The sequence below is a fragment of the Phalacrocorax carbo genome, chromosome 3 (assembly GCF_963921805.1).
Source record: "Phalacrocorax carbo chromosome 3, bPhaCar2.1, whole genome shotgun sequence".
Taxonomy (NCBI): domain Eukaryota; kingdom Metazoa; phylum Chordata; class Aves; order Suliformes; family Phalacrocoracidae; genus Phalacrocorax; species Phalacrocorax carbo.
This window is the reverse complement of record NC_087515.1, coordinates 64305530-64319280: the sequence shown is the minus strand read 5'-3', so window position 1 is coordinate 64319280 and position 13751 is coordinate 64305530. Positions and strand designations below refer to the sequence as shown.

The following is a 13751-nucleotide window of genomic DNA, read 5'->3' as shown; positions in this document are numbered from 1 at the left end:
CATAAATTACCCTTTTTTCTAGGAGAAAGTAATGAGAGAAACAGAGCTGGTTTATCTTTGCTCTTCTCCTATGTACAGTAGCCATAATTGTGCAAAACACATTTAATTTTGCATTACATAGAGTAAAAATTCAGATTTCCAGGGGTAGAAAGATTTTTTAAGAAGATAAGTCAAATATACAAAATTGAGAGGTTACATTATTTCTGGATTTCATCAGAATATGAGAATAATACCAAGGGGCTTTTAAGTTATCTTTACTAAGACAAAAAAACACTATTAGTAACTACTCCTTTTGTTCCCAAATTTGTCCACTTCCGGAAACTCCTGATGTTGCCTGGAGCTTCTAGTGACTTTATCCAAAATTGCTGAGAATAAAGGCAATGAGTTTGACAATGCTTTTTGCCTTGGGGTTCTTCTTCAGTAGCTGGCCTAACTCTAAAACACTAGGAGATGAAACTTGCAGAAAAGCTCAGAATCTTGCTCCACCTGATCTCTCTCAGCACAGGGCTAAACAGGCAGTAAGATTCAGACAAGTCCTTCTCATCTGCCCTATGGATATGCCACAATCGAATTTTACTTTTGATACAATTGCTCTCCCCTTCTCTGCCCCTCACACACTAACATTATTACCACTAACCTTCTCCCAACAGCGTGTCTTAGTACAGTTCAATTTGCACCACACTTCACAGTACCTCTTCCAAAAGAGTACTCTGACAGCAACGGAGATGCCAGTAGCACCGAACTGTCATACCTTCCGAATACTTTACAAGTATTACATGAACTGTTTTCTTTCTTCCCTATTCAAATCATCCCAACAAAAATACTCTTGCTTTACTGTTCCTGCTATTCACTCTGTGATGTAACATTTTAGGACACAGGATGGGAAGGCTGGAGAGAGATTACTAGTACTGTGGACACCTGGACCACAGACATACTCATGGACTGCCACCAGCCAATTACTCAATTCTCAACCATTAAAACTACATCTATTTGACAGCTGAGTTAGAGATAGTCAACCCTCACTTTCTTCTCGAACTACAAAACCAGGCTGGGAACACTGAAGTAGAAGGGAAGGTGGAAGAAAATTCGGTCAGAGAAGACTCAGAACAATCAGTGTATTTTTTTTTTTAAATTTGTAATCTAATGAAGGAACAACCTTCAAGGGTCTCTGTGCATTTTCGTCAGTAAGAACAGCATTAGCAGCACTTTGAATGGAGAGTAGGCCTAAGACCAATTATCAGATTTGAACTAGCTGGTAAAGTCTAATGCACTATATTTAGTACGAAGACCTAACCTGAATTCTTGTGGCTGTTCCTCTCCTCTAGCTTGCATATCATACCAACACATTGGTAACTTGTGGAATACATTCTCATTTCCTAGGGTAGAAAAGTTACCCCCTCACTTTAAGCTACAAATGCAAGTGTAAGAAATGGTCTATCTAGATAACACCTGAATAGCTTGTACTTTTCAATAATTATACAAATGTGGGTTTACTTACAGAGAACTAAATGTTCAGCTAACTCTAAACTAGCAAAAGCTCTCCTTACCACCAATTTGTGATGAAACAAATCCAGAAGGTGAGTACAATTTCAGCAATAAGATTAAATGCCAGAGCTCTTCCCTCCCTGAATAATCACGTCCAGGTAGGAATAATCCTTAAGTTGTAACAAGGCCAATTATAAACAGTTATTGAAGCAGTAACTAGAGACAAAGGACTATTCAGTCCCCTGCAAGCACAATAAATATCTTAGGACTCTAAAGATGGAAGTGAACTGTGAGCACAGTAGACATTCTACTTCTGTCCATGAAGTTTTCTCGTTCTTGATTTCATGAACTGCAGAGAAATCTTTCCCAATGAGGAAAAGAAAGAAGTGTGGCTTAGGGCTGCAAGTTCTATTATGCACTCAGACATCAAAACAGAACCTGATGGAATGCCAAGGAGAGGTAACAGGTCCTGTGACTGAACAGAAAGCCTCAGATCTTTTTGACTACTTTGAAATCATTATTTCGACATTACCAACATAAATGCTCTGCTTTACTTCCAATCCAAACAAACTACAAGGTAATAAAAAATAGTTTCTAGCCCTTATTCTGACATGCCACTCAACTATCATTTGAAGCGGGGAAGGGGTTCTTTCTTGCAAGTTTGTCAGGCAGAACCCTTCTAGCAGCTGAAGCTGTAGTGCAAAATGAGCTGAAAAGGTACAAGGAGAAGTATTTCCCCCCCTCCCCTCTTGTAACTATAGGAATATGAGGCTCTCCTCTCATTACAATTCTGCCTCCTTCAAAGGGTTCAGTCATCTACTGTATTATTCTATGAAGACTGATCTAGAAGAAATGTTAAGAGATCAGAGATGCAAGCCAGGACTAACAGACAGAACAACATGATTTGTGAACAGCTTTATCTTAAACTGTTAAATCAACAACACCTGGAACACTTGAGACACTCAGGTTTTAATAGAATTGACTCAGACATTTAAGGATGAGACCTGATTTAACTATAAACTTCATTCTACACAGGTTAACAATGTCTATCACTGAACTTTTAATTCCTGATATTAAAGTAAAATACATGCACCCTTTGGGGCTCTCTCTACAAAAGGCCTTGAAGAAAGATTGTAACAAGTCTTGGCTCCTTATCTCAGGTCACTTACATGTTAGCACACTGAAGCTAGTCATGACAGTGTCTCAGAGCCTTAGCTACTTATGAAGGATCAGTAACACTATCCTAGCTGAATTACTGGACTACAGAGTGCCAAAAAATTTTTAAAATCCAAATTCTTTTGCTCTGTTGAGATGAGAATAGGTTTTCTTCTGCAAGAAATTGAGAACTACAGATAAAAGTTATGCTTAAGACTTCTGATACAAGACAAGGTGTGTGATTTTTTTAAACAATCAAGTCGTTATCTGATAATCATTGTATAGCCCAATGCGATACAGAAAGCACTCTTTGATTTTGTTCATGGTGCAATGATGCATTGGAGTGTCTTGACTATGCATGTCAGAACCTTCCTGTTTAAACACCTCTTTCTCAAAAAAAACACCCATAACACCCCACCCCATGTTTTGATTTCTGTCCTGGTTTAGGGCAACATGCTGTTTATTATTAGACCCATAAGAAACACTTTCACACTTGAGGTTCCATGCTTCAGTTGACAATCCCATTACCCTCAAACAATGTTTCACATAATGTGAAGTACAAGCAGAGACCTGGGTTCTTATTTTTCTTGGATCACAAGTGAAATGTCATAGCCCTACCTTAAATCCTACTGAAATAATATCACATACTTGCAGAATTACCTGATTTCTCAAGAAAATCTTGCATCAGAATCAAGTTGACCTTGCAGCACTGATTTTAAGTAACCAACAATCTATGTGGTTCTACCTAAACATCAGCAGAACATATTTTTTCTACAAAATACTGTCCTTAAAAAGTAGGCTCAAGAGAGGGAAAAAGAATGACAAACTGTTGACAACAGCTGAAATTCAAAAGGAATAATAATCTGCAGTACAAAAGAATCACCAAGAGTGAATCAGGATGACAATTTTTGTTAAACTAGTATATGAAAATCCACTCTATCCTTAGCATTGGCAGAACAGACAATCCTTCTATAACAGTATCTCCAAATTACTTTAAAAAAACATGATGAATGTGTTTCAATTTAGACTATAAAATTGACAAAAATTGAGCTGGTTTGGAAATATTTTCAAACTACTTAAAAATTTATCCATTAGACATCACAGGAAAAGCACTGCTAAACTGAAATACTAACACAGTATTACAACTTTATTTTTAAGAGGACAATATTAAACTCTTCAACAGTAGGAACAGTTTACGTACTTTCCTAGAGTCCTTGACTTTAAGTTAGAAAAAACTTCACAAGTTAGAAATCAGCTACCAGACAAACTTGTATTTCAGATTGCAAGACAGGCAAATCAACTAAACTATGCAAGAAAAAAGTCACACAGAATCATGTAGGTTGGAAAAGACCTTTAAGATCGAGTCCAACTGTAAACCTAACACTGCCAGTTCATCACTAAACCATGTCCCTAAGCATGACATCCAAACAGACTGCCAAAAAATCACAATGCCTGGACTGAACCCTTGGAAATTATGTATGCAACAAGCAGACTAATATTCTTTATTTTTCTATTCTAAAGTGACTGGCACTTACTAGCAAATAACACTCAGGACACTGGCATAAACCTCTGCATACAACCCGTTTCACTTCTAAAGTAAGTTTTATTTCCTTATCCAACCAATTCTAACAACAGAATCCCTGGTTCTCCATGTTTTTTAACTACAGAATGACAATAAATTGAAAGGTAACAGATAAATTTTGGAATACCATGACTGAAATCAACCAATCAACCAGAGTTCAATCTGAAACTGCAGCCTACAACACACATTATTCAGCAGTATCATCAAAAACAGAACCTGAATTAGAATTGCTCTGCTGTTCCCAAATTTATTCAGCCTATCAGATACCAGAAAACAGAACTTTTTGAAATACAAGACATTATGGTGAAAAGCTTTTTCAATCTGAGCACAGCAATAAAACAGAGAGAGTCTTCATGTTAAATGCAGAAGAATAAAGGAATAAAAGCTGTACTGAAACAAATGGTTCTATCTTGACAGGAGATACAGTAGCTTCAGTTATGTTTACATAAACTTTAAAGAAAGCAAAAAAAAATGTTGAGATAATTAGTTGTTCTGACAATTCATCTAATCTACCAGAAACATAATTCAAACAACCAATACATTTGCTGCTTTCCCTTGAGCTCCCCACGTGTTTAGGTATACTGACAGTTCCTTCACAATTTCAATAGGATGTCAGTTTTGTATTAGAAAACCTTCCACTGGGAAACTTTCATACTCTCCTTCCCTCCCTCCACATTCTAAGCATTTCCCATGCCACACTAAGAAATGGATCTGCCATATGCAAGACCACAGATTCCACAGTGCTGCCATTCACATGAACATTTTAGTCTGCAAGAAAGTTTCCAGGACTGGAAAATACAATGATGAACTACCCTAAACTCATTTAAGATACTTATTTAAGATTTCACAACTTTGGGTTAGAGCTGAAGCATAACAGAAGACATTTATACCTGGTTGTGCTTCACTAAATGGAGCCCAAAAAGGCCCAGGTCCAGCAAGAGGTCGTTCATTATTCCCTCCGCTGGGATGGCGGTTGTGCTTCCTCCATGTATGTGGAGAGGTTGGTGGGGATTGCTGTGGTGAAACAACTGGAGATGTGGACTCCTAATAAAACAAAGGAACCTTTTAAGTTTTTTACTAAATAACTAAATACATAAAAACCTATCTAAAACCATTATTTCCAGGAACAACCATCACTGCGGTTAAAGCCTCATTTTAGAGAGTGAAAATTTTAGTAGTTATTAAAATGGGGGAACAGGAGAAGTCAGGTACAGTATGACTGGCACTGGACATATTCAATTCAAACGTCATCTTATCTATTTTTAACTTGACATTCTTAAGACAACAGCAATGTCAAGTTAAATGACTTAGCTACAAAGGAAACTAGATTAAGACTCACTTTCACTTGTGATGAAAGTTACATTTGAACCCAGGTCTCAAAAGAAAATATTACTTACTGCACAACTTATTATCATTCCTTATTTTCATCAAGTGATTCACAATCAGTTACTTTCATTTAAAAAACAAACCAGAATTAAACACACAAAAAACCCCACACTAGACAGGCCATACTTTTCTAATATCCAAAAACATAGATGTAATTTTTTTCAAAGAATGACAACATCTAGGGTGCATTTCTCTAGTATACAAATTACAAGGCAGTTTTGCCCTGATGTAAAGGCTCAAGCTTCTCTTTAATCCCATATTGTACCGTATTCTCCCTGAACAGGTAGGAAACCAGAGAACCACACGTGCAATATCTACCCAGAATCAGTTCTCATTAGACATTCGGATTACCAGATTATTCCATTACAAACAAAATACAAAGGAAAAAATTATTCATTCTCTACAAAGTATTTACACAGTAGAAAGTAACTTCCTGCCTATATCTAGATCTTTTGAAATTCCTGTTTGCCAATCCCAATCTGAACTAAACTGTACTAGTGAAAACAAGTACAACAAGAAATCAAAGCTTGGACTCAGAATTTCCTGAAAAGTTAAGAACAAAGGTAAAAATCTCAAAATCTGTTTCAGCAGTAAAAAAAGTTCGGTACTCTAAGTTAACACACTATCAAGTACCAGCAGACAGACTGTAGGCTTCCACATGATTCCCTAAACTGAAGTGGTTTACTTTGTCAAATATTCAAAGGTCATTATGCTTTTTAATCAATATTACACCTGCAAAAGTCTAAAAGTCAATGGGAAAGTGCCATAAATAGGCTTTTCTCCATGCAAGGTACCTACCAAAACTAGATGCCTAACAAAAAAGTTTTAGGGCCATGATGACTGGTTATTTTCTCATGTGTTGGTGTAAACTTTCACTTTTCCCCCCTCTGATTTTCATATTTCCTGGGATACAGGGCCAGCCTGGTTGATTCTGCAACACAGATATTTTCTGAAAGTTCTGACCATTGAGCCAGATCTCTTTAAGTAAGTTCCTAGGCCACAGGATTTTGAACTTTTCATTCAAAGCATTTAAATGATGCCCATATACATTGGCAGAGTATTACAAAGTGGCTGGGAGTAGTACTAATTCACTTCGACTTTTAATTCAGGGACCAGCTGATTGCACAAAGCCACTGTTTTTCCACAGTACCTCCACCAGTTCAAGATTTTGTTGCAGTCACATGCCTTTCTGATATTTGCCTGGAGATTCCTCCTCTTAGCATCTTACTTGACAAGGAATTTATTTGAGATGACAGTACATTCTTACCCTTAACAGGTACATGGGGGAAAGAGGGTAAGGAGTAAGGGTATCCAGAGTGCCACTTGCAGGCTGGAAGCTAGAAGCAAGGTTGAATGGTTAGTCTGCTTAGTATAGTGCAACAGGTGGTAGGAGAACCATGATGATGCATCACTGAAATCAATGAGAAGCTTCCTCTTCCACTGGCTTTTACACAAGCCATCTTTTATCAAACAATATTTGAAGGATGTTTGAATTTTTAGACAAAATACCATGAGTAAGCCTAGAGAAAGTTATGCTTGGTCACAGACACTATTAATTTACTCCAGTACTCTTACTCTAGTAAGTCAGATGGATCAGAAAGACAGAACACCACCTGAGGCAGACAAACATGACAGTCTACCTAAAGGAAACCACTCACTACTTCTAGTAACTGCATGTGAACATTAAAACTCTTGACACACAGTACTCATGAAGAAGCTTTGCCCTAATGAAGCTGACAACTGTCACTGTTCAGTAAGCCACCATCCAACATTTGGCCTTATGCCCAAAGGACAGGAAGAAATTACAAATATGATCCTCAACTTAAATTCTTCTAAATGTTTATATGTGGTTCTGAAAAGGACAAAATAATGGTAATCAGATCATCAGAAGTACAAGCATAATAAATAAACAACACTGTTCTCAATGTTCCTGTCAATGTTGTATCAGAATTCTGAACATTTACAGATTTCTCACAATTGATTTGGAGCTTCAGCTTACAGACTCCAAAATTATTCAACAGCAAAAGTATGCCACCAACTCTGATGTCAAAAAGTTTCTGGAAGAGGGACAAGCCACATCTTCACCTTTACCATCACTACAAGATATACATTACTGAAACAGTTTAAACCAAATTTAGATGGCATTACTGTGGCACCATCTTCCCCCATGCCACCCCAGTCACTCTACTCATATACCACTCATGGCATTCATTGATCCAGCTTACTAGAAGCTTAGAACAGCTAAACTCCTTAATTGTTTTAAATATGTGTGTATATATGTATTTATACACACAGATATAAGTGTGTCTGTGTCTCTAAAAAAAAAAATGATATAAAATGGCTTAGCCAAAATACTGACAGATCAATGCAAGTGTAAAGGAGGAAGATGCAAGCCAGAAAAGACTGTGAGAGGAGGCAAGACTGTAGAAACATTGACTCAGATTCAAAAGCAGGCATGGGAAAACACAATCAGTAGGGATTTACTGAGACTGTAATTACATACTGGTTCATTCACCCCTTATATATAGGCTAACATCAACTATGTACCTGCCTTTGCAGTGGTTCAGCAGTTCTCGTTTTCATATACTCATGCCTAGAAAACATGGTTTGTTGCACAAATTTTCCACTTCAATTTTGCACTGAGCATCACATTTTAGTAAACAGAGGTAATATGTTAATTAGAACCACCCCTGTTCCTCAACTGGAACATACACTCCCATAAACAGAGTTTTGAAAGTGTATGTTGCAGCTGAGAAAGTAGGATTGTTCACTTTCATCTGTCCGATATATTAATAAACTAATTTTGAAAGCCTGAAATATCAAGGATCAAGTTTTTCTGAGAGTATTGGTGTACAGAACCTAACTTAATTGCTCTTTAAAACTGTTACATGTAACAACTATGACAGTTTGCCTAATTTGGGTAACTGCTAACTCAACAATTCTGAATTTCACCAATTCTAACAGAAGTTACCCACCTAATCGTTTTGGAAACTTTCACTACTTTACTCACCATCTGCATACTGTAGCTGATGCATCATTTATCAGATCAGCTACCATTAAAATCTTATTTTTATAAACTGTTTTAGCACTTTCAACGCAATTATATTTAAACATTTAAAACACTAACTTCAAATTTCTGTCCAGACAAGCCTCAATAAAAATGAGAGCAATTACAACATTGTGGTTTTTACTATCTTAAGACATTTATTTTTCCTCTTTAAATTATTCCAGAAAACAGATCCAAATAAAAACATGTTGACATAAATAGCTAATAACTATTTAACGTTTTCATGTTAAACTGCTGAGAACATTCTTCTCAGTAACTAAACAAAAAATAAGGTTATAGCTAACAGGCAATAATTAAGCAATCCCTCTTAATTTTTTAAAAAGAATCACATTAAAAAGTTGTAAAAAAGCATGATTTTTGTCAAACTGGAATTACAAAACCAAGACACTGTTAAGGACTCAGAACTTAGACTTTTTTTGGACTGACAAGCAGTTACTGAAAATAGCATGTTAATTTAAAAAGGTGATATAATACATGGCTCTAAAAGAAGAGCCTTAGTGAAGATAAGTCAAACAAACTGGTGTAAGGCAACACAATACTGTGCTAAAGCAACTCTGGAGGGATCTCAAACCTCAAAAGGGTATTGCAAGCATACGTGAGCCAAATGAGATTATGAACATTTTCCTGGATCTCACACCTCAGGCCAGAAGAAAGCCTCCTAAGGAGAATTCCAGAGACAATGAAGCCAGACATGGTATCCGAAGGGTAGCTCTAAGGGTGTTGTGATCCAGGTCCTGATACCACACAGCCTGCATAAGAGTCAGGGAATAGATCCATCATGAAGCAAGATTATGCTAGAGGTGATAATTACATTGTAGAACCCATGTTTTTGTAATCAACTAGCATTCATACTGAAGAACAAAATAGTCTGATTTTCAGTGTGAACTTCTCTGCATGCAACACTACACATTGAGAGGGGAGGTGTGGTTCAGCCAATTACAAACTTGTTAGTCTGATCTTAACAGTTTGAAACATTTCAGACTAGGTTTTGAAGAAAATAATACTTAAAAACACAAAGACAAATGGAAAGGGATCAATCACAGCATGGGAAATCTTACTTAAGTTGGCTAATACTTTTTTTGTCATTTTCTATCCAAAGGAACTGCACCACATTAACCTGAACCTGAGCATACTTCAGTGGGGTGTCATACAAGATTAATTCCAATGATGTGACGATTACTACAAGAGTCTAAGCTGCGAAAGAACTGGCTACAGAAGGAGCAAAGGTGGACTATATTAGAATGAGAACTATGGTATTGAAAGGAATTTTCTAATAATGCTCACAAATAACCTAATTTGATACTTCAGGTAAATGTTTACGCACACTAAATAGCATGCTGATGCATTCTGACAACAAATGTAAGGAGGCATCAGACAGATGGAGTCCCTTCAGGACATAGGTAACAATAAGCTATCAAGTTTTAAAACATAGTGTCTTGCATAGTGAAAATTAATACCAAAGTGCATAATGAGAATCAATCAGCTGAAAACAGAAGACTGGATGCCCAGGTCACATATCAGACCAGGATAACATGTCAGATATGACAGATTTGCTTTATTCACAGCTGCTAAGGTATATGAGGTGAGACACATCAAGCAGAAATAGGGAAGTACTCTACAAAATAGCATTAATACTGGTAAGATCTCATTTGCAACAAGAAAAACAAATCTAGAAAATATATTTTCAATAACAACAAATTAAAATTGGATCAAAGGCAGAGAGGATTCCAAGGATTACTGTTAACTATTTTATGAGATGACACCAAGACTATGGATTGTTTTGTTAAGCAAAACAAAGCTAAAGGGGAATACAATGGTTTTCCAGTAAGCACTGGTGGTGTTCTGCAGCAAATACTAATGACAAAGCTGTTAAAGAACAGATATTACCTGATCTGAGTAAATTTAAGTGGGAATTCCCACCAATATTCCTACTAAGGCTCTGGAATAGTTTTCCCCAACATGGTCAGTGTGTATAGAAGGTTGCAATTTCAAGAGCGAACCCTGATTATTTTTTTAAAAACTCATTAGCTAATACAATTTCTCATTATAATAGAGGATTAGACTCAATGGCACAAGACGCCTTTTCCCACTTTGTGCTCCTGAACAATTTAGTTAATACTGGATATATTCTACCTGGAATTACCTGTTCAATCTACAGAACAGATGCAAACAGAAATGGACTACTGGCAAAACCTCAAAGTTACACAACTTCTCATGTAGTTAAAAAAAGTTGACATGATCAGGTTTTGACTGCTACAGGTGCCAAATTTGAGCTGTTCCTTCTGAAGGCTGCACTGATATGGCAATAAATCAGTATAATCTAGACTGCCAGTATTATGCCTAATGCACACACAGGTAGATGAGTACCTTTTATTTTCACTTGATATAGCAAGGTTCGGCCTATGATCATTTGTACATGTACGTACATGTTTTTCAGCTGTTAGTGCCTCAACATCTACTGAAACTAGCTACCCCCCCCTTCAGCTACCCCCTTTCCTGGAAAAGGTGGAAAGCCAGGTGAAAGTATCCTAAAACAGTACCTGATCAACACCCGGATCAAATTTAAAGGCACTGGGAAAAGTATTTGCTTTTTGGCTTTAACAAGACACAAAATATCCAAAGGCAGTATCTAACAGACTGATATTGAGAACATTTAGTCACTTGTAAGCTACTTTAAGATAGAAAATCCTTCCTAATCTTGATGTTGCTGCGTCCTCTAAGACAACTGCTTTCAGTATGTTTATCTTGCTCCCCCCAAAAAAAAGCCAAAAAAAACATCCATCCACAATGACAGCTCCTAATTCTACTGGAGGATTTCTTTTCTAAAAAAAAAAATAAAAAGCACAAGAACTCAACAGGATCTAGATTCTCAAAATTGGCTTAGATTAACATTTTTAGTAGCATAGCTGCTACTACCAAGGCACTGAGATATGTATATACATCGTAGTTAACATCCCTAAACGAACAGAAGTGCTCAGATGTCACACTGTCAGCAGAAGTGCTCCGATCTACTTAGCCTCTTATTTAGGAAGAAATTATGCCAGCAGAAAAAAAATATTTTCCCCCAACAATTATCTCCACTAGAATATGCCGTCAACATGCTGTCTAGTGAGTAAAGGCATCTTTCACTATCCCGTCTGAATCAGTTCTGCAGCTTCCATGACAGCTGGGCATGACTTCAGTCATCATCTATTAACACCAACAATATTAAAGATATATAAACTTCTGGCCAGTGCTGTATTTACATAATATTTGGCTATTATAAATTAAAAATGCCACCACAAAAAATGGCTAGAGATAGAAAAAGGATGCTACTGAACGCAGCTCATTCTTACTTTAAGAGATGAACTCATTTATAGCTACTCTTTGGAAACACAACCTGATTGCCATTTCCTGATACCCTGACTCCCCTGCTCACTGTGGGGAACTGCCAAAATAATGCATTGATAAAGAAATAGTTTTAGCTAGGACATTTCAGTAGACAATACTCTAAGTTAAATTCTTTTACATATTTTTTTTGTAATTTTAAGATATTAAGCTATGCATGACAAATCTCACCAATATGGAAAGCTGCACATGAATAAACCCAGTTTTTGAAGATGAAGATATCTCATGATTTCACACAAATAATATTTCAGCCAGAGTATTTTATGAAATCAATGTATTTTGAAGTGCCAGACATATTACCAAAGCCAGTAAACAGTCAGGGGGGTGGGGGGATGACCAAAACCCAGACTCACTAATGGAGTATCTAGCAGCTACATGAAAAACTCAGAGTAGAACACCCAAGCTTGACTTTGACACTTAAATTCCTCCAGCAAGAACAGTGATCCCTAGGAAAATGTCATGCTGTAATTTACTTCTCAGACTTCATCTCTTCTCACCCTCATCACTGAAAGGCATTGCCATACAATGAGGATTCACAGTCTGAACCTATTTCTAGATTTTATAAATCTGAGCATAATCTCCAGGTAAAGACAACCAGATCAGCAATTTCAACAAAAATCATGGCTAAAACTGTATCGTCTTTAGGAAAATAACCCAATTAGAGTATTTATGCGGTTAAGCGAGAAACCTGGGCTCAAGCCCCTTTCTCAGGCTAAGGGGATTCAAATTCTCAGTTTCTAATGTGGTGTCTGAATTAATAAATGTTAGACTGGGATAAGGTGGCTACTTGAATGGATTCATTGTACAGTCAGAAATGTAGAACCAGCCACAGAAAATGCAGTTTTACAGTAAGGCAAAAATCAGACAATACTGCCCCGATGTTCTAGGTCGTGAATACAGGTTAAAACTGCTGGACTCAATGCTGTGTTGTCTGTTACATTTGCTCCAAGTCTGTTTTCTGGGCCAGATCTCTCAAAGGACTTACACACAGAGTTTCTTTATTTGGATGATCCCATACAGTCTTGTGTGAAAGAGATACCAACCCGCTTCTATCAGCCAAGATGGAGAAATGAAATTTGGATGCTTATACAACTTTGCAAATATGTGGCTGCTTTGTCCAGAATTTGAAGACCTCAAATGCCAGATTTTTTGTTATTTTGAAGTTACACCAGTACAGATTCCTGTATCAAATTACAGCTGTTCATTAGGTAAACCCAACACCATGATAGAAGCATACAAAACATTATGTCAACCAAATTAAAACACTATCATCAGACCAAGGAGATCCACAATTGTTCTTTTCTTCATGAAGCACTTGAGAGCTCTTCTCGAACACACCTAACCAAAACGAGACAACAAGCAGCTACCTACTGCCAGCCCTCTTTTCGTTACAGTCCTCATCTCCAGTTCGGGAGAAAGGAAGAGGCAGCCAAACACTGATTATGGATGGCCTCTGCTAATTTCCTTTTTTTAATATTGGATCAATCTGGGCTATTCTCAGAGAGATTAATAAATGTTTAGGAGTGATTCCTTAATTCCCAGAGAGTTTAAGGGATGTTTGCAAGTTCCTCGATTCTTTATGAAACAGGCCCAGAAAAGAGCATACCATGGGGGAGAAAACAGGTCAACCGTTATGCACAGACATACACACACCCAGCAAAATCTAATATTTGCACTCAGTGTTCTTGC

General features: G+C 37.0%; 1 protein-coding gene across 10 annotated transcripts in view; it reads right to left on the bottom strand.

Moving 5' to 3' along the window:
• Positions 1-13751, bottom strand: part of REPS1 (RALBP1 associated Eps domain containing 1) — a 71211-nt gene that overhangs the window by 34823 nt on the left and 22637 nt on the right. For all 10 annotated transcript variants that reach the window (XM_064447156.1, XM_064447166.1, XM_064447158.1 and 7 more), the window contains exon 4: positions 5113-5266. In XM_064447156.1, coding sequence (XP_064303226.1) covers positions 5113-5266 — 154 coding nt within the window. The remainder of the gene's footprint in view (positions 1-5112; positions 5267-13751) is intronic.